Raw genomic sequence first — 22,336 nt, 5'->3', positions numbered from 1 at the left:
GGAGTCATGTGCATTGATTAATTGAACTTGTATGCTATCTAATTTCATTATTGTATTTTGCAGGCTAGTGTTGACAAATGGATGCCAATATCGGATATGGGATACTTAATAGCAAGCAGATACAATATTATCTTAGTCTGTTTGTCTTTGAAATAAAATATTACTATTTTCCCATTGCGTACTGCACCCCCTACCGATGTTAGTTTACACCGATTACTATGTATTGGCCATGTATATGATTCATAATTTGTGCAGGTGAAAATGGTTGATGATTGTCCCATACCTACCGCTGACATTTTATGGTGTACACATTGTTACCCAAAGGCAAGGTTATGGTCATCATATTACGTTGGTCGGATGCAATCTTTTACCCAATTAATTAGTATTAGTCTGACATATGTGAACCTTGGAGACGATTGATGTAGACATAATTTATTATATGGGGTTCTTATTCATAATTTATTACTTAACTTTTGATTCATAATTTATTACTTCAGTTCCGATTCATAATGAATTTGTGTTTATGTCATATTGTACACATACAAAGTTACTATTATTACAATCATGTAATAAAAAAAATATCAACGACGTCCACGAACATTACGTACTCGTCTAGTGTACACTGCCCCGTCATCTGTCACGCTTCGGGCTAAATGTAGTGCTGCCTTTGTACTCTCATATGTGTCAGTGCCTTCAGTGACCTGACGACAATCTATCATGCGTTGGAGAATACTAACAATGCGCCTAAATATACCATGCACCAACTTCAAAATAAATTAAACTTCTCAAATATATTGTTTAATCACATAACAATAAAAAAAAACTTACCGAATGTGCATGCTCATCTTGAGACGAGAGACTTGCCTTCTCAGCATTTGGACTACGAAGGCGACGACGTGGTACAACACTAGGTCGATCTCCAAGCTCACCTCTACGAATGTATGGGTGTGACACCATCCTGAACCAAGACATGTACTCAGGAACACATGCAGATGGAGTAGAAGCAGCTGTCAAACCTGTCACCAAGTGGTGATCAAATTGCAACCACCTTTGATCAATGACATGTGCACCAGGACTCTCAGTCGGCATCGATGATGGTGGAATGCTCCGCTCATAGCCAAATTGGTGCAACACACGCTCGGGCATATGTCTTTGTGATAAGCTGCCCAATCGTAGGTGACCTGAGAATAAATAAATGGTCTCAAATGGCCTGCTCAATTTGTGGTCCTCATATGGAGTCCAGATGACGTCATCGTGTGTGAGCCCATCCAACTGCACCCGCACATCACCAACCGCACAAATCTGATGGGCAACAATGTATCGTGCTGCCCGCGGATGTACCTCGTCATATGAGAGATTAATATCCCTTCTTCCCATGCCCGAGAAGTGCTCATAAATACATGCCTGCGTAATTCGATCATATTAATTATAAAATATTTAATACAAAAAATTATGGAATGTAACATGTGATTGCTAATTATTTATATGGTTTCATACTTGAACAAGTATCACTTAACTGCCCAACTACTTTGTGTTAAACTAGGAGGCATACATTGTGTGAAATGATACATGTGCCTACAATGCATAATATTACTAATTCTTATCCACATGATACACTGATTTCATACCTCCATGTATAACTACACATAAAAAACAAGTGATCAGCAACGTGTTCCAATGCACAGAAAGGGCACAATCTGTTGTGTATTGGAATACCTCTACAAACTAGCTTATGTATCGTGGTAACCAGTCAGTGAAATTCTCCATGCAAAAAATATTGTGCTGGCAAGGTTTTCACTTTCAAAAACTTTCTAAAAATCTCACTATATATCCTCTCCTCCAACCAATCTTGTAGTACTTTATATGCTGTTACTATCTGTTACCAAGTTGATCAAGTTAAAATAAAAAATAATGGATGAAACCAAATTTATTTAAGGGAGAAACTTTAACAGACAAATGTGATAATTTCAAATTTAACAACTAAAACTGAAAATGAAGATAGGGTACCAAAATTTTATTTTCTTTCCGGAGATTTTATAACTATGTAGTTTAATTTGTAATAATTAATAATACTTTTTTAATTAATAATCAAGGACAATAATTAGTAATTCATCAATATACTTTATTTTCAAAATTAGTTATTAAAAAGTATATATTTCAAGAATCAAGATGTGCATTCTTTTCTAAATTATGTGTAAAATAGAGTTGACCTAACAAACCATTTATAAAGAGCTTTACTTAAAATAGTCATTGATCAATTCAAACTGCAGTTCGCCTAGCATCAGCCACTGATAAAAAAAATTAAACTTTGAAATGGTCGTTCATAAAAAATATAATGAAATTTAACATAATAAATAATTAAGTTGTTCGTAATACAGATTGAGATATTTATAATATTATGTAACACTATAAACAATTAAACATAAAGTTTTTGAGAAAAAATATTATAAAAAATTATAATTATTCTATTTTTGTTTAAGACATCCTATTTTGAAGAGAAGAAGTAAAAATAATTCAAAGATTATAATGTTATTATTGTTGTTTATTATTTTAATATTAATGTAAATTGTGTAAGTTTGACCGACGCTAATGACAATAATGTTAAAAACAATTATCGTAAAATGTCTCATTTTTAACAAAATAAAATATAAATGAAAAAGTGGAAAAAAATAGATGGAGGAGATGAGTGTTGATGAAGGAGATGAATGTGGATAAAATAGATGAGTGTGAATGAAGGAATTAAGAGAATAGTGTGGATGAAGGAGATGTGTGTGAATGAAGGATATGAATGTTGTTGAAGGAGATGAATGCGAGTGAAGGAAATTATTATGGAGGAAAAAGATGAATATGGATGATGAAAATGGGTGTAAGTAGATTTATATAGGAAATAAGAGAGAAAAATTGTGACTGAGGAGATTTATCATCTTTAAATTTATGATCTTTAGATTAAAAACTAAAAATAATTTATTATTTCTATTTGTTGTTACGAAGGCGCACTAATTCATAACATATAAATATAAATACTAAAAATAAATAAAATTAATGTCGGCTAGATCGATGTGAACCTTATCTATTTTTAATATTTATTTTAGTTAGTTTCGACTTAGTCGATGCTAGTATGACACTAACATAAATAATTTTACTTATTGAAAAAAGTTAAAAATATTTAGCATCACCACAGAGTTGACTAAATCGACTCTAGTAACGTCCAACATTAAGTGAACTCAATTAGCGTCAGCTAAACCAAGCTAAGCCAGCATTTATCCTACACTAACACAAATAATTACTCATTAAAAAATTTAAAAATTATTTTATGTTTTTTTAACTTAAAAAAATCTTTTGTGTCGCCGGTTAGAGCCCAACATTAAGTAGACTCTACTAGCGTCAACTCTGCCTATGTTAATTTAACACTAACACAAAGATTTATTTAATTAAAAAGATAAAAATGACTTTAGGATTTTTAAATTGTTTTTAGAAAAACAATCTTTTGTGTCGTGTTAGAGTTTACTTGGCTGATGCTAATAACGTTGCAATTTGACAATCAATAATATTTGGAAGCTAATTTAATATTTTCTTGTAGTGATATAAATCTCAATTTTATCAAATTAAAATCATTTATAGGGTACACATTTGATCATTTATATTCATTTTTAAATATTTTCTTTGTTGTTTATTTGTTCTCACTTGTGAATGAGTATCAACTTGAAATATTCAATTGTGTAAATCCTTGGTTTACTAGGTACCTAAATTTTTTTTCTCTCTTTCATTCTTAGATTCGTTTTATTTGAAGAACACGTATTTCCCTACACAAATCTTGATTCTTTTTCTGAAGCGTTAAACTCATTTAATTTAATATTCACCAAGTTCACTCAAATTCCTGACATACTTTCCTTCTCAACATTTGCAAATGTTATAGTTGTCACGAAATTTAAAATATATGTATTTGTTTACTCTTTTATGTAATTAGTTGAAATTTATGAAATTATTATTTGATATTCTATTTTAAGATTTATGCAATTATAATTTATTTCATGAGATTTGACATTGTGTGTCCTTTTGAAATAAAATTATTGATAACATAATCTTTTGTTGTGATTTTTGTTTTTGTAAGAAAATTAATTAATTAATATGTGAAACAGTGCAGATACAAATGTTTACAAATGTTGATACAAGTATACCTAAACCTATTCAATAAAAATGAGGATGAAACATAAATTTTATACTTAGATAGGGATGAGAATGGGTATGTGTATAATTTTTTTACTTTGAGGAAGAGGAGAAGTATAGTTAAATATACTCACCTCACTTATCACCCCTATATAAGATATATAATATTTATTTATATATAATAAAATAAAGTTTGGTTATGAGGCATGCCAATAATATAACATATCAATCTCTCGCTTAAAATCCTTCCTCACTTATTATTGATCTTCTGCTAACTCACTTATGCTACACACTGCTTATTCCAGTATGCACATTAGTCCCACATCACTTAAGAATCGAGGCTAAGGGATATTTAAATACACCTTCCTTCCTTAACAAAGTTGTGAGCGAGCTCCAAGCTCTAAAATAGATAATGCATTAGATGCAGTGATTAACCCTAATGATGTTATTTTAATAAACTTGAGTTCGGAACATTTCTGTTGTTTATGGGAATGGAAAAATGATTCCGAAGATGAATCCTCGTCCCCTTAGTCCTCGATTGGGAGGCTTGTTCAGGTACACCCAATAGTCCCACATCGCTTAGGAGTTGAGGCCAAAGGCAATATAAATACACCTATATCCATTAACCTTCTGAGATGCCTTTTAAGGACAAAATTGTGATGAAGCTCCAAGCTCTGAAGCACACAATACCCAGTGGTTGAATTTATTGATGTTGTCGTAGTTAAGATGCAGCGACCGGATGATTAACTAAAAATGAAAGTACTTGATAATAATAGAGAATGGAGTCAACAACCATAGTTTGTAGAAAACTACGGAAATATGTGAAACGAGTGTGGTTTTTTCTAAATGTTTATTTTCCCCGAAAATAGAAATAGAAGACATCTGTTAGGGTGTTCTAGGATAAGGGCACAAAGACTGAGAAAAAGAAGGAAAAAGTCTATATAGATGAAATTAAAAATCACTCTCCCCCTTTGTTACATAGAATTTGTCTTATATAGACCACATACATTATTGTAAGCCAATCCCTATAGGACAGTTGTTCCCTTTGCTAACAGAAAGATATAACTATAAGATATTCCCTTAGATATGACAGCTAATGCTTCTAGATGTAATCTTTGAACTTTGTGGGCTTTGTTATTTTCTTGATGGGCCTAGAAGATGTGGGCTTTGTTATTTTCCTGATGGGCCTAGAAGATGTGGGCTTAGTATCAATTGCCTCCTCCTATGAAACAACCTTGTCCTCAAGGTTGGTAGGTATTGGGTAAATTGGGGCAAAAGCAAGTGAAACAAAAGGAATTGAATTGTGGGCTTCAGGGTAGGAGAATTGGGCCGTGGGAATTGAGTGTGGGGCATTTATTGGGCTGGAAGTGGAATTGTAGTCTTTGGGCTCTTTAGGATGATTTGTAAAAGGAAGGTTCTGGAGAGTAGGGGTAGGTCAGGAGGTGGGGCCCGCTGGTGTGATTAATGTAGTAGGTGAAAAATGGTCGGTAGCTGGCGTAATTAATGAAGTAGGTGAGAATTTTGGGTTTGCTAAGGGTAATAATGAATGTGCGTGCGTAGCTGATAAATTAGGCACGGCTGGGGTAGGTGAAAATTTAGAGATAGTGGGTGGTAGTAATGATGATGCGGATCCACGTGATTTAATGTTAATGGCTGGACTGTGCTGTTCAACACGAGTCGTTGATGGTGGACACGTGGTGGGAACTGAAGTGGTTTGAGTGGGGTTTGATATTACAAGTTTGTTTGAAAGTGTAGAGTTAGAAGCAATGTTTTTTGAAGTAGGAAAGAGTGTGGGGATTGTGTGGGAGATGGTCGAGGGGGCAGCATCCTCTTGAGGCATATGAAAGGAAGGAGGTGGTTTGGGTCCGTGATATGGTTTAAGCAAGGAGATGTTGAAGACGGGGTGGATTTTGGAAGAGGGTGGAAGGAAAAGTTCATAGGCAACTTCACCGATGCGGCGTCTGATGGGGCAAGGACTATAGAATTTCCGAGAAAGCTTGTTTTCACCTCTTTCCAAAAGAGACGTTTGACGATAAGCTTGGAGATGGAGGAGAACCTAATTGCCGACGTCGAAGGTGTGATGGCGTCGACTCTTATTTGCTATTAGTGCCATGCATTGTTGCGTTTTCGCGAGGGTGGCTTTCAACTGATGGAACATTTGTGTATGTTCTTGGAGCGTGGTGTCAAGGGTGGGCTCTGTGGTCGTTCCTGGAACGTAGTCGGGGATTGTTGGTGGAGGTCGTCCGTATAGCGCCTGGAAAGGAGTCATGTTGATGGCAGAGTGATGTGATGAGTTGTACCAGAACTCCGTTAGATGTAAAAATTTGTACTAAGTTCGTGGATTGTCATTGGTAAAACATCTCAGGTATATTTCTAAACTCCTATTGATAACTTTTGTTTGACCATCCATTTGTGGATGATAAGCTGTGCTAAATTTTAATTTGGTGTCTTGTAGGTGAAACATTTCTTTACAAAAATGGCTGGGGAATAGAGGATCCCGATCAGAAATGATAGACTTTGGAACTTCATGCAACCTGTATATTTCAATAGAAAAACGGTGAGCTAACTGGGTGGCAATGAAGGAGGTGGGTAGGCAATGAAGTGGGCAGACTTAGATAGTCTATCAAAGACTACCCATATGACAGTGTGGCCAAAAGATTAAGGTGAGTGGGTGATAAAATTTGTGGTTAATTCTTCCCAAAGCTTGGCTTGTATAGGTATTGGTTGGAAGAATCTTAAAGGTTTTTTATTGTTGGGTTTGTTTTGTTGGTAGGGAAGACACTGCTTGATGTATGTTTTTGTATCACGGTACATTCCGGGCCAGTAGAATGAGGTGGCTAGTCGTGCCATGGTCGCTTTGAGACCCGAGTGACATGCGGATGGAGTGGCGTGAAATTCGTGCAACATTGTAGAACGAAGGGCACCCCTAGCAGGCAAATAAAGGCGTTGATGATGGTAAAGGAGACCTCGTTGAAGATTGTATGCAGAGGTAGGTGATCACATTAAATTTTGCACTTCTTTTGTCCCTTCTTCTAATGCATAATAATGGTATAATTCTGTGAGGATGTTGGGAATCGGTGAAGACTCTGCTAAAAAGAAGGATGATGGTGGACTGGATAAAAAATCAGCAGCTTGGTTGTGGCGTCCTGGACGGTATATGATTTCGAAGTTGTACCCTAAGAGCTTGGTGGCCCATTTTTGTTGCTCAGGCATGTGGCAAGCATTGGTAAGTAATGCCTTCAGACTTTGCTGATTTATTATGATTTTGAAATGTGTTCCAATAAGATAGTGACGTCATTTTTTCACTGCCTTTGTAATGGCTAGCATTTCTCGAACATACACTGAGTTGTTTTGCATTTTTTGACAGAGTTTTTTGCTGAAAAACGTAAGAGGATGACCTTCTTAAGATAGGACTGCACCAATGGCAACATTCGACGCATCTGTTTCAACGACAAAGGGCAGAGAAAAATTTGGAAGATTTTAACTACTGGTGTCGTAGTTAAATTTTTTTTCAATTGTACAAAGGCTTCTTGAGCCGCTGTAGTCCATGTAAAATTTGTCAATCTTAGTAAATTCGTGAGTGGAGAGGCGAGAGTGGCATAACCGCGAATGAATTTTCTATAAAATCCCGTAATTCCCAAAAAAGCGCAGAGAGTGGTAAGGGATGTGGGTTTGGGCCAAAGGAGGATGGCCTGTATTTTTTCTGCGTCTGGGTGACGGTGCCTTCTTGAATGAGATGGCCCAGATAAGAAACTTGGGTAGTGGAAAAAAAACATTTAGACTTTTTTGTAGAACTAGAGTCAGGTGTTGGATGTGTTCTGGCATAGACTGGCTATAAATGAGGATGAAATAAAAAAACACTAGGACAAAATGGCATAGATGTGGTCTTAGGAGGTCATTCATGGCTACTTGGAAGGTAGAGGGTGCATTAGAAAGGCCAAAAGGCATAACGAGAAACTCGTAGTGCCCATCAAAAGTTCTAAATGTTGTTTTGTGGCAATCCTTGGGGTCTACTCTTATTTGATAATACCCTGAGCGGAGATTTAGTTTGGTGAACACCTTAGCCACAGTTAATTCATCCAATAACTCATCAATTGTGGGAATAGGAAAACGATCATTCATTGTGATAACATTTAGGGCTCTGTAGTCTACGCAAAAACGCCAAGTGCCATTTTTTTTTTATCAATATGACTGGGGATGAGAAGGGACTGGTGTTGGGACGTATGATGCCTTCAGTTAGCATTTATTGAATGAGGGATGTCATAGTGTGTTTATGGGCGTGTGGATAGCGGTAGGGTTTGATATTGACTGGGGAGGATTGGGGAAGGAGGGGAATGTGATGGTTGTGGGGTCGGTGAGGGGGTAGGCCATGAGGACGTGAAAAAATTGTAGTGTATTTTTGTAACAGTTGGGTAATGTCTGGATGGGGAGAAGGGTTGGGGCAATGGATAGTGGGGTGATGTGGTTGAAAGGTAAGAAGATGTATAGAGGCTACCGCGTTGTTATGTAAGAGTTGGCAAATATGGTTGGGTGAAGCATGGGTGTGGAGAAGTTTGGTGGTTCCATGGAGGGTAATTGGAAAACCCTTATGATTAAAGGAAAGATGAGGTATTGAAAAATCAACTTGTAAAGGACCCAAGGAACGTAGTCAGTCATTCCAAGAACCATATCAGCGCCTTCAATTGGGATAAGGTAGAAGGGAATGGAAAAATTATGGTGTTGCATGAAAACTGAAATATTAGGACAAAGAGACGAACAATGTATTCGTTCTCTGTTTCCCACCATGATTGAAAAGGGTGTTATAGGAATGGTAACCAATTGGAGGTGGTTTGCTAGACGGGGTTGTAGTATGTTATGGGAGCTACCGGTGTCTATAAGGATAGTGATAGAAAGGTGACCAAGGAGATCTTCAAGTTTAAAAGTATTGGATGAAGGGGTTCTAGAGAGGGCTTGGAATGATAGGTTAATATGAGTGGTATCATCGGTTTATGGGTTGGAAAAGTATGGTTTAGGGTTGGAAAAAGTGGGGGATTGTGGGTTGGAAAAAATGTGTGTGGAAGTATTAGTAGGGTGTTCTGTGGTGAGGTCTTCACTCAGCAATAATAGAAAACGATTAGAATTGCATTTGTGACCTGGAAATTTTTTTGCATCACAATTGTAGCAGAGGCTAGCAGCTCTGCGCTCTTGAAGTTGGGCGGAGGTGAGTTTTTTTATGGGTAGTTGAGGGGGTGTAGTGGAGGGTGGCTGGGGTGGAAAAGAGGGACATGGTGGGGGTAATAAATGTGGTGAAGGTTGGGGTAAAAAAGGTACTTGGTGTATAACACGTTTGGAGTCCTGGAACTTAGATTCCAACAAATTTGCGAGGCCCATGGCTTGTGTGATTGAACTGGGTTGGAGAACAGCCATTTCCCTCCGTATGTCAGGGATAAGGCCAGAGATGAAACAATTTAGAATCATTTCAGGTGTAAGGCCCAAAACTCGATTGCAAATTTTTTCAAAAACCTTTTGATATTTAGCTACAATGCCATTTTGTCAGAGTTTAAATAACTCGGCCTGGTGGTTGGCATAAGTGGAGGACCCAAAACGCAACTCCAAAGCCCTACTAAAAAAGATCCAATCAGTGAGTTGGTGATTTTGATACATCCATTTGAACCAACTAAGGGCATCACCCCGCATATAGAAAGCAACCATGTTTAAACGGGATTCCCAGGGAATGGTATAAAACTGGAAAAATTGATCGGCTTGAAATAACCAATCTAACGGATCCGTACCATAAAAAAATGCTGAATTTTAGGGGGGCGTATAGGTGAAGGAGTGATGGTGGAAGGAATGGTGTTGGTAGTGGTGGGATGAACGTTAGGTTGAGAAGTATTTGATAGAGGTGGTGGAGGAGCAGTTGTAGCATCTATGGAGAAATGTCCGATGAAAGTATTTGGATCTATAACAGGGGTAGTGTTGTGGTGTGGAATGGATAGGGTAGTGAAAATGTTGGTGAGGGTATTGGTTAGGGTGTCGTGTTTAGATTCTAATGCCATTTGACGGGCTTCCATGGTTTCTTGGGTGGTATGAAACTGGGTATGCAAATTAGCTAATTTTTCTATGATAGTTTGGAGTGCTTCTTCCATATCTTTGGTGGTTTTGGGAGGCACGGAGGTAGGTCAATGAAGCACCAAGTTGTTACGGTATTCTAGGATAAGGGCACAAAGACTGAGAAAAAGAAGGAAAAAGTCTATATAGATGAAATTAAAAATCACTCTCCCCCTCTGTACATAGAATTTGTCTTATATAGACCACATACATTATTGTATGTCAATCCCTATACGACAGTTGTTCCCTTTGCTAACAGAAAGATATAACTATAAGATATTCCCTTAGATCTGACAACTAATGCTTCTAGATATAATCTTTGAACTTTGTGGGCTTTGTTATTTTCCTGATGGGTCTAGAAGATGTGGGCCTAGTATCAACATGTTTTAAAATATAAAAATATTTTTGAATATTTTATATTTGGGATCGGACAAGGATGAACCATTTTTCACAACCGGGATCGTGAAAGGCAGACAACAAACCAAAAATAAATAAAAAAGTTGATGATAATAGATAATGAAGTCGACACCATAGTTTATTGTGAAAAACTATGAAAAAATCATAAAGATGGTATGTGAACCAAATTTGGAGTTCAGGAGTCGGTTATGTGTAGGAAAGATATTAACACCCCTACTACCACACCCATCTGAAGATGGTACCTTTAATTAAATATGTGAAACGAGTGTGATTTTTTCTAAATGTTTATTTTTTTCCCAAAAACAGAAATAGAAAACATGTTTTAAAATGTAAAAATATTTTTAAACTTTTTATACTTGAGGCCCGACAAAGATAAATGTTCATCTTACATATTTTAAAAATTAAGATTTATGTAGTTCTAGAATTTAACTATTTGAAAAAGGTTTGTGTCGCGAACTGGGATTACGCACTTCTGTAAATTGGAACTGAGCTTTGAAAAAAGATTTTGTTTGATTGTTGATATTTTTTTTATATATTTTCGGATTTTATATTTTTTGAAAATAAGAGTTGGTGGGTGTATTAATACAAAAAAAGGGTGTGGTAAATAGCGAAAATGCCAGCGGAATGGTCTCAGGGTTGTTTGATGAGGGTGTGCGGTATTAAAAGTGCTGTGCAAACAGTGAAATTGGACCCAGGGGTGGTGCTGCATTAAAAATTAGGTGCAAACAGTGAGATTTCTGGGGCAGTAGAATGTGCCGAGACTTGTATGGTAAGGGTAGTGCGATATTAAAAGAGGGTTGCAAAGAGGAAGGTAGTAAAGATATTATAAAAAAACGTGGGCCGAGCAGTTCTCTTTCTTGAATGCTCGGCATGCCAAATTTCATGAGCCAAAATTGTGGGGCCCACCACTTAAATGCAAAACTCATCAATTTAAACCAGGTCGCGGGTCCCACATGAAGCAATGTATTCACACTCATTCAATCCTTGTGTTTTTTTAAAAAAAAATTGACAGCTTTAAGTGAATAGTAGGTAAAAAAAAAAACATACAAAATGACTCCCATAAACATATATGCAGCAGAATTTTTAGAAAAGTTTGTCACCAGCCTACACACAGAATTTACTAAGCTTTGAATGAGATAAAAAGAAGCGCTTCTCCCCTTATAACATGCTACATCCATTACAAAAAAAATTAATACACACTTCCATCATTCCTTCTTATATTTTTGTCATATTTTTCGCTTTTAATTAAAATATACATAGTAATTTTATAAAATATGTATAAAAAAAAACTTAATAAATCGAGTGAAAACAAATATATTCAACAATTATTTAATTTCTTTATTTAAAATGAATTTTGTCAAAGATCAAAATAAGTTTTTTAAAATAAATTCGATCAAATTAAGAAAAAATATTAAAAAATTATTCCTCAAACATAATTATTTGTCTGATAACTTCATATATATATATATGATAGTATTTATACTCTTATAGTAAGTTTACCAAGGAAAATTTATTTGACCGTGATACCAATAATTATAAACATTGTGTTATAAAAGAAATAACAATAAAATTATAAAAAAATTAATCTTTTCGTTGTACAATTAACTTAATGTTAAAAAAATTATAAAATACATGAATTTCTCCATGTGTATTCAATCCTTAAAATAGTATAGTTTACATATAAATATGCGTGTATATATATATATATAAACATAAATATAATATTAAAATATATATAATTTTAAAAGTTGCATATGTTTTTATTGTATTATTGGTTCTTTTGATTAACTCACTTCCTAAACATTATTATTATTATTATTCCTCTTGATGTCAGGTTTTAAACCATTAGGACCATTTGAAGCACCTTCTTGTTTGAGCTTTAAATTTTCTTACTCTTCATTTCATCATCTATTAAAACAAAGAGGGATTCATTAGGATTGTAGTCCCCAACTCTCTACATTCACCTTTAATCTATATTTTAACATGCTAAAATCCATCACCCTTCACCTAGATCTCTGTAATTTCTTCCCCCCAATTTTTCATATTTCTCACAACAACACTATATATCTATATATGTTTTATTAGGAGAGAAATGAAAATAAAAGAAGAAAAAACACTATCAATAAAAAAAATATGATCATATATATACATTGATTTTATAAAATATGTCCATCAAGAAATTTCAAATTAAATTATATATTAGATTAAAAATAAATTGTAAACAGAATACATATTGAGAATAAGACTTTTTTTGACAGAATAAAATAATTTTTTTTTATCATAAATTATATTCCTTAATTACATGAATATTCGTATGTAATGTTATAAATTAACATGTTTTCATTCATAACTTCTTAAATTATAAGTAAATTCATTATGTAATTATCACATACATAGTCTATTTTAAATTTTGATATGTATTTTATTTTCATATAAAACTTGACATTATACTTGTTATTTAATAATTTTATATTAAATATATTAGAGATAGAAGGAGATAATTTTTCTTTTATATATTATTTTATTACTATTCAATATAATGTCAATTTGCTTACCAAGACAACAGTTTGCTAGATCCCAAAGTTCACAAACCATACTACTTTGATCTTTTAAGTTTTTTTTTATTAAATCTGCCCCCCTTAGTGTCTATATCTTCAATAATAAATAAAAATATTTTATTTGAACTAAGTCGACGAGTACTTATTTAATTTGAATGGGACAAGTGATCACTTTCTTATAACTTTTATAAAAAAAATAAAATTCGTTTAAATTTAGTTTTTATTAAATCCATTCAATAAGCATTGGCTTATCCAATAAACTTGGCATATAATTATTTAACATGATAATACGTAACTATCAAATATAAATTTATGTCCAATTCGTGTTTCAAAACCTCAACTCTTATTACTTTTTTAATTTTATCTGAAAAACTTGAGTGATGACTTTGAGTGCGTGAAAAGGACTCTAAATATTTTTTTTATGCACTTTTGTATGCCTATTATATATTGACTGAAACTATACTATAGCAGCTAATTGTGCATACTTGTAGCGCATGAAGACAATAATATTATCTAACATCAGTAAAATGTTGTTTTTTAAAATTATTTATATTTTATTATATAATATATATGTATAGATGCACTTTCATCCATTAACACAAAAAAAAAAAAAACTATAAATGATCTCATTCCTGGAGAGTGGGATGTTAAACAATTAAATTACTTACTAAAAAGTTAACGATATTACATTGTTAGAAAATTATTAAATAAAAAATAATTTTATAAATAAAAAATAATTAATTATTACATTAATTATATTATATATTATTTTAATTTTATTTTAAATTATTAGTATTTAAATTAATTTTTATTATTAATAAATAATTTTTAAATTAATATTTAATTAATTACTAAATTTTTAACTACTAATTTTAGAATTTAAATGATTAATAATTAATTAAATAAAATTTATAAAATATTTATCAATAATAAAAACTAATTTAAATATTAATAATTTTTTTATTCTATAAATTATTATCTAATTTAGTCAATATAATAATTAATTATTTTTTAAAAATTAATTTATATTTAATAATTTTTCTAGTGACGTATATAATATAAAAAATTTCAACTGAAATAATTAAAAAAAAATAGGTCACATAAATGTTATATTCTAAGTATTATGTATCATTTTTTTAATTCTTTTACTTCATAAATAAATATTAAATAAAATTTTAACATTTAAAAATAAAAAAGTGATTTATCTGTTTATCGTTCTTATTTATATTTAAAGAAAATAAATAATAAAGTATTATTAAAAAAAAAATTAATATCTAATTGTTTTATTTTTTTTAATAATTATGATATTAATATAGAGGATCAATTAAGTTGATACACGAATATAGAATATCAAAAATTCAAACGTAACATAACTTTGAAAAGAAAAAGTTGACACCCTTCCCGGTAAAATACATACTTCAAAAATTCAATAAATTTATATTTTAATTTTAATTTTAAATCTTATTTTTTGGGTTGTCAAATGGAAGTCAGTGTTGAGAATGTCAAAGATTTTTTTTTTAAGAAAAATCTCACTTGTGTAACATTCAATTTTATTGCTATGCCTCTCACACTCCACTACTTTTTATTAAAAAAAATTTGATAACTCACTTTTTTTTTCTATACTCATCCTATAATTTTAATATTATTATTTTAATATTTTACATTATTTAATTATAAATTTATTTTTTATTATATTTTTAAACTGTCACATAAAAAATTTATATAATCCAAAAAATTTGTCAAAATATATTTTTTCTTATTGGAATTACATGATGCGTGAAAAGTGGTTGTATTAGTTAAAAAAATACCAATTTTTACACTCCAATATTTATTTGATTAAAAAAAATTAACAAGAGAAGACATGACAAATTTCTACCAACACTACAAGAAAATCATTAAATAAAAATCAATTTTTAGATATAAAAAATAATTAATTGCTATAATGACTAAATTAGAAATTATTTTAGAGACTAAAAAATTTTTTGTTTCTAAATTAGTTTCTATTATTGTTAAATGATTTCTAAATTGATGTCTAATTAGCAACCAAGTTTTTGCTACCAATTATTTATATTCTAAATTTAGTAGCAAAAATTTTGGTGGCTAATTAGACAAACCATTTAACAATAATATAAACTAATTTAAAAACCAAAATTTTGTTAGTTTCTTAAATGGTTATGGTAATTAATTATTTTGTTAGTTTTTATTTCATAATATTTTTTAGTGAAATATGTGTTATCATGCCTACAGTTACAGAATTTTTTAATTTTTATATTACATATTTGTATCATTTTTATTATTCATTTGATTTTTGTTTTTCCTATATAATAGGATTACAATGAATACTTGTAAATCAAAATGCCTGAATTGATTTTAAACCGTAGTAGTGTAGAGATAGATCACCGAACCGATAGAGTATTTAAACTCCTGTCATCTTTAAGAACTATTCATTTCTTGTCTTTCCTTTTCATGTGGTCAAATAACTTTTTCTTATTTAATAATTTATTTCTTTATCTTAAATACTAGCGTCTAGTTTAATTTCATGAAATACGAAAATTAAGAATGATATATTTCGAAAAGAATAAACTAATTGTTTTAGCAAAAAAGAAATAACACTAACTACAATATTAAGTTTGATTAGAAATACATATATTTCTAGCTAAATTGTTTCTCCATCAATCATACATTCTTCCTCTTATACTAAATTTTTTTCTTATTTTATTCTATTCTATATTTTTTTAGCACTAAACATTATCCTGTCATTTATTTCATAATCGGCATTTCATTTACTTATGTCACGTCATCACACCACATTATTTAATATCCTATAAATAAATATTAAAAAACAAAAATAGTCCGCATTAATAAATATTAAAAAATAAAAATATACTCAGTGACACATTTGTAAAAAGTATGAGTTGATACTTGAGAGTAAGATTGACGCTAAAGCTACCAAACGAATCAGATGTGTAGTTGCTTGGTGCCATCCTGGTTGCTGACAAACCACTAAGTCCTTTGGAGATTGCATGCGTGAAAAGCGATGAAAATGACTATGAATTATCGTCAGCCCAGGTCAAGTGTATTTAGGTCTTAGGTTTATTAAGTTTTTGACAGAATTATATTGACATTTTTCTTAGTTTTGTGGAAAATACACTATGTTTTGGAGAAACTGTTTATCAACATTTAAAACCGTGCCAAGTTCACGAAGTTGTTAACCTAATTCTTTCTTTTTAGCAGGTCAATCACTACGACAATGCTTCCATTCACTATTAATACTACATCCATTATTGATGCTTCCATTCACTATTAATACTACATTCATTATTGAGGCACTCCAACAATACTCTCTTTTCTCTTCTCAGTATCAAAATTTTTAGTTTTCCCTAATTGCTACTCACCGACTCTGTCCCTATGGCCAACTCCAAAAACCGTACATCCATTTTCACCATTATTCTCACCCTTCTCTTTTCATTCACCACCGCAAAATCCCCAACTTTCTACCGAACCATGTCTCCAACGTCTTTGGGACTCAAGAAAGAGAAGCTCAGCCACCTTCACTTCTTCTTCCACGACATTCTCAGCGGCCCAAACCCCACCGCCGTCAGAGTGGTCCAACCCCAAAACACTTCCTCCACGTTATTCGGATTCATGTCAATGGCCGACGACCCATTGACCGCGGGCCCCGAACAAGGATCCAAACTCGTCGGAAAGGCCCAGGGAATTTACGGATCTGCCGCCCAAGAAGAAATTGGCCTGTTGATGATCATGAACTTCGTGTTCTGCGAAGGGAAATACAATGGCAGCACACTGAGCTTGTTGGGGCGGAATACGGTGTTCTCCACCGTGAGGGAAATGCCAATCGTAGGAGGAAGCGGGCTTTTTCGGTTCGCACGTGGGTATGCTCAGGCCAAGACTCACACGTTGGATTTTAAGACTGGAGATGCTATTGTGGAGTACAACGTCTACGTGTTCCATTATTAACCATTGTATCCTTTAGCAGCAAAGCATCGTTTTTATTCACTCATTCTTGTCTTTTGTTTCACTTCTTTGCTTTATTGTCGGATGCTTTTAGAATTACAAGTTGAATTTATGCTTCGCCTGGTTTAACCATGTATTGCCTTAGTTGAAGATGTTGACTTAAAAAACTATCGTGACTTGAGAAACCATAATGACTTTGCCCAATCACATTACCATTACCATCCAATGAACGGAAAATAAATTTAGACTTTTGTTCCTTTACGAAGTAGTTTTTTCTTTTTTTTGTTTAGAGCAATTTTGCACCAAATTTTCCGGAATAAGTATATTTGAAAAAAATTATGTAAATGGAACACAATTTTAATATTTAAGAAGTCGCTATTCTCAAACTCAATTTCAATTCAGTGCAAAAATTTTCATAAAAAATCATTAAGGCACAACATAATTTTGATTCAGCGAAGAAGACTATAGAAGTCATGTTCACTTAATACAACTTTATTTAACACTAGTTAGTATTGTTAATTTTACATTGAAGTAATGTGGAGTTGATTTAAGCTTAGGCCCGCTGAGATATGTCTGTTGAAACTTTTTTCTTCACAAACTTTCCAAATAAGTTTAAGGAAAGAGATTTATGGAGAATCTTTTAGAGGTGGGGAAGAGTCGAAGATGTTTTTATTCTTGGTAGGGTTGACACAAGAAAGCAATGTTTTGGGTTCGTTAGGTTTCAAGGGGTGGTGGATGCCAATGTTTTGGAGAGAAAGTTGGATTCAATTTGGATTTACACTTGGAAATTGCAGGTGAATAGACCCAAGTACAACAAAAGAGTGGTTCCTAAGGTGGTTGGAAATTCTGTTCAGAGGCAAGAGCCCATGAAGATTTGAAAACCTATTAGTTGTTCTTTCGCACAGGTTGTTAAGAACGAATGAGCAGATTCTTTTCAACAGACTTCAGAAGACAAAACAGTTTATGTTAGGGTCAAGGTGGATTTTACTAGGTGGCTAAAGGACTGTTTTGTTGGAAGATTTTGGGAGGTTTTAATTTTGTAAGATTAAGATATTTAGGAGAAAAGTACGTGCTCTTATCTTGTGAAGAAGAGAGTGTCATTCAGAAGTCAATTGCGAAAAACAAGGACCGGTTGGAAGGAGTTTTTAATTCTTTAGCTTCGTGGTGAAAGACAAGATTGTTTGGGTTAGGTGCAGAGGTATTCTGTACCTGTGTGGACGTCAGGGCCAGAGTGATGTTGTTCCACGTCAGTACCTAGTTGTTGTTGTCCAGCAGTTGCTTAATTCTTCTAGTCCTTTCTCCTATGCGCGTATGCACGTCCGGTCGGCGGGGGTACCTGCGATTGTACTCCGACGCTCAAGTCAGTGCTCTTCCTTTCTCAGTGTTTTAGATAGATTACAAACGTACCTTTTCCCCCTCTAGAGATCCTTCTCTTATCCCCCTTCTTGGGCCTTGGTTCGTGTAGGTCCAGTAGGCAGTTGCTGAAGACATGCATAGTGGTCTGCATAGTGGTCTCTGGGTCGTGGGTAGTGGCTTCCTGATATTAAGGGATTGCTGGTGAAAATGTCTTTGACCCATTCAAATACAGCCACGTAATTTATTTCATTTATATTGTTTAATGTGCATATTCGGTCGTACGGCGCCTACCGGTACACTTGCCCCCAGGCTCGAGGGTATCATTGGCCGAAGAGTCGTGCAAAATGGATGGGGATTTCGAGATAGTGCTTAATAGCTGGTTTTTCTTAAATGCGTTGCAAAGATGTGACGTTTGGCAGAGCCGCCGTTTGGGCGCGTATTGTCACATCTGATGGTCTCAACGGTTGCGATTTGGTGTCGTTTCGAATGTCGAGTGAGTTCAACCGTTGGATTAAGGACAATCCAACGGTGTTGGGCGTTTGCTGGGGAAATTTCGTGCCTATAAATAGTTTTTCGCTTGAAAAATGAAGGGCTTACATCTACTCTCTGAACCTTGTGCTATCTGTTCCGAGCGCCGAGTCTGTCGTTGAGTTTTGCTGCCCAGCGTCGTCTGCCTAGGTTAGTAATGCCGTCCTCTGTAGAGTCTTCTAATAGCGTAGATTCGTCTTTGACTCGCACCGCTTCTGGTGGCGCGAGTGAGTCTTCGGAAGGCCCGAGTTACGATTGGGTCGATCCGTCTATCCTTAATATTTCCACGAAAATTAAAACGGCTGATGACTTAGATAAGTTCTTTTCTGCCAACCCTGGTTTTGTAGAGTCTGATTGTCCGAGTGAAGCGTTAACTGCAGACGTTTGCGGTGTGACCGACCGTGTCTGTCACTGTCGGGAGAACGCGCCGCATGATTTCTTTTTTGTATATAGTACCTTCTTTTCTAGTTTACACGTGACCTTTCCTTTTGATGACTTTACCATGGGAGTCCTTCGGACTCTCAATGTTGCGCCTACACAGTTGCATCCCAACTCGTGGGCGATTCTCCAAGCTTTTCGAATTATATGTCGAGTCTTTAGGCTTAATCCTACCCCGCAGTCGTTTTTGTATTATTATAATACGTATCCGGGCACCCCTGTGAGTTGGTTGTCGTTGATCAGTCAGTCGGGTAATGTTCGGTTTGCTCCATACACCACGTCGTATAAATTTTTTAAAGATAATTACTTCAAGATTTTTGTGGAGCCTGATGGCCGTGATCTCTTTTATAATGTTGATGGGACAACTAAGTTTCCTTTCCATTGGACCGAGAAACCTTTCCAGCTCGATAACCAATTGTTGCATTCATTAACACCTTTTGATAAGGAGATTATATTAGTTATCGACCGGTTACCTTGTAGGCTGCCCACCCGAGAGCTGATAGCCTTGTATGGGTCGTCCAAAAAGTGGGCAAATTTAACTGGTATGTGTATTTAATTGCTGTCGGTCGCTTTGCTGTGGGGTTGCGTTTTAATGGTTTGTTTTATGTAGGCATTATTTTAAGGATGGATCCGAGTCTGAGCAAGCTCATGAAGAATCTGAAGAAGCAGGCCGAGGATCGTAAGATTTCTCCTGCCACTGGTATTGTACCGAAGCCAGCTGCTATAGAGGTGGTGCCGCCCGAGACTGCTGTTGCGCCACCTGCGAACAAGAAGAGAGGACGTTCGTCCAAGGTTCAAAAATTGGAGGTGGGTACCTCATCTGGTGGCAAGCCGGTTAGCATGCTCGGACTAGGCCTTAGGGTTGCTCCGACCATGCAGTTTGATCTTCTACCCGAGGATGAAGGTATACTGGCTGTTGTACCTACATTACACCTGATCGAAGAGATGGTGGAACTCCAGTGTCGGGCGGCTGTGGTGAGACGAGCCATTGGGGATGAGCTGAAGAGAGCTGAGTCGGTCGTGATTCCGAGATTGAGGACCAAACTAAACGAATCATCCCAGGCTTTAAAAAAGGCGTTGCAGGATGTTGATGCCTGTCAGAAGGAGAAAGAGAGGGAGGCGCAGATGATTAAAGAAGAACAAGAAACGTTGAAGGCCATGGTTACTAAGCTGACGGCCGAACGGGATGAGCTTGTTCAAGAGAAAGCTGATCTAACGACTGAGAAGGAGTCTCTCAATGTTGAAATCGAGAAGTATCAAGGTTTCATGCTGCGCATTAACGAAGAAAGCTTCAATCAAGGTCTTCGCCAGGCGGCCTTTTTTCATGGTATATCGGCCGATGACTCACGATACGATCTTGGCAAGGATGTTGTGAACGGTCGCCTTGTGCCGCTTGGGGAAGATGCTGATGACACCGGTCAGGTCATGGAGGAACCTCCGACTGACATTGCACAACCGGACGAGACCATCGACATTATCTAATTCGGAACATGTCTGGACCCGGGCTGTGGGTTAAAAACAATTTGTCTTTTTATGTTTTAGTACTTGAACTTACGCTTGAACAGTTGTCTGTATACTCTCGACCATATGTATGTATGCGTTCGCGTTTGATTTTATATGCATGCTTGTTTATATCTGCTTCCAAACGAATAAAGTTCTACGGTTGAGTCATAGATCGTCGTTTATGAAAATCATTCTGACCGAGCGTTCAATTTTCTCGACATCTGGCTACCAACTGACCGAACGAATGGTTTATTAACATCATTGATTCTAACCGACGTAAGATTATTAATACGATAGGTGAACAACGTTTAGGTTGTCAATGTGACTCTGACCGAACGATCGGTTAATTAATAACGTAAGATTATTAATTTCTGATCAACGATAGGTGAACAACGTGTAGGTTATCAAAACGATTCTGACTGAACGAACGGTTAATTAATAACTTAAGATTATTAATTTCTGACCAATGATAGGTGAACAACGTTTAGGTTGTAAATATGATTCTGACCGAACGAACGGTTTATTGATAACTTAAGATTATTAATCTCTGACCAACGATAGGTGAACATCGTTTAGGTTGTAAATATGATTCTGACCGAACGAACGGTTTAAAAAGATGTTAAGTAGAGACAAAGATGTTTAGTTTTTAAAGTGCCTCGTTAAAACCTTCTCGGTCGAAAACCCTCCTTAGGGATAAAACGACCGAGCGAGGAAAAAGTACACTGATTTTCATTTATCAACTGTAATAGAATTTGAGATGCGTGGCATTCCATGTTCTCGGTACAGATTTTCCTGATAAATGTTCTAAGTGATATGCTCCTCCGACTGCTGTGTCGGCGATGCGGAATGGTCCTTCCCAGTTACTTGCAAACTTCCCTCCTTCCTTCCAGGCATCACTGTGCATGCGTCAAACTAAATCTCCTTTCTGAAAATTTCGTGGCTTCACCTTTGAGTTATATCGTCGTGCCGCACGTAGCTTGCATGCCTCTTCTCGTATCCTGCACTTGTCTCTTAATTCATTAATGAGGTCGAGGCCGACCAGTAGACTTTCTTTGTTCAAGTCCAGATCTAATGTCTGTCGACGTAGGGAAGGCTCGCCTATCTCGACCGGAATCATAGCTTCGGTGTCATACGTCAGGCTATAAGGTGTTTCCTGAGTTGTTGATTGCGGTGTACAACGATAGGCCCAGAGGACTTCCAAAAGTTCTTCAGTCCAATTTCCCTTAGCTGGACCGAGTCTCTTTTTAAGTTCGTTAAGAATGACTTTGTTGGCGGCCTCGGCTTGACCGTTGGTTTGCGGATGCTCC

At 35.0% G+C, this 22,336-nt stretch overlaps 2 protein-coding genes and 1 long non-coding RNA gene across 3 annotated transcripts; 2 read left to right on the top strand and 1 right to left on the bottom strand.

The window, feature by feature from the left end:
* Positions 1-581: 581 nt before the first annotated feature.
* LOC137816023 (uncharacterized) lies at positions 582-1,377 on the bottom strand. Its single transcript, XM_068619125.1, has 2 exons — positions 829-1,377; positions 582-764 (listed from the first exon to the last, which is right to left on the bottom strand). Exons 1-2 carry the CDS (start codon positions 1,375-1,377, stop codon positions 582-584), a joined length of 732 nt encoding a protein of 243 aa, XP_068475226.1.
* Positions 1,378-5,947: 4,570 nt separating this feature from the next.
* On the top strand, positions 5,948-7,729 carry LOC137814161 (uncharacterized). The gene is made up of 4 exons (XR_011081609.1): positions 5,948-6,532; positions 6,623-6,830; positions 6,941-7,393; positions 7,535-7,729. It is a non-coding gene; the product is annotated as an uncharacterized lncRNA (long non-coding RNA).
* An 8,630-nt stretch (positions 7,730-16,359) lies between these two features.
* On the top strand, positions 16,360-17,389 carry LOC137814160 (dirigent protein 22-like). Its single transcript, XM_068616751.1, has one exon. The coding sequence runs from the start codon at positions 16,638-16,640 to the stop codon at positions 17,205-17,207; it is 570 nt and encodes a 189-aa protein (XP_068472852.1). The 5' UTR covers positions 16,360-16,637; the 3' UTR covers positions 17,208-17,389.
* The last annotated feature ends 4,947 nt before the right edge of the window (positions 17,390-22,336 follow it).

The sequence above is a fragment of the Phaseolus vulgaris genome, chromosome 1 (assembly GCF_000499845.2).
Source record: "Phaseolus vulgaris cultivar G19833 chromosome 1, P. vulgaris v2.0, whole genome shotgun sequence".
NCBI lineage: Eukaryota > Viridiplantae > Streptophyta > Magnoliopsida > Fabales > Fabaceae > Phaseolus > Phaseolus vulgaris.
The sequence above is the reverse complement of the archived record's forward strand: the minus strand, read 5'-3'. Positions and strand labels throughout refer to the sequence as shown.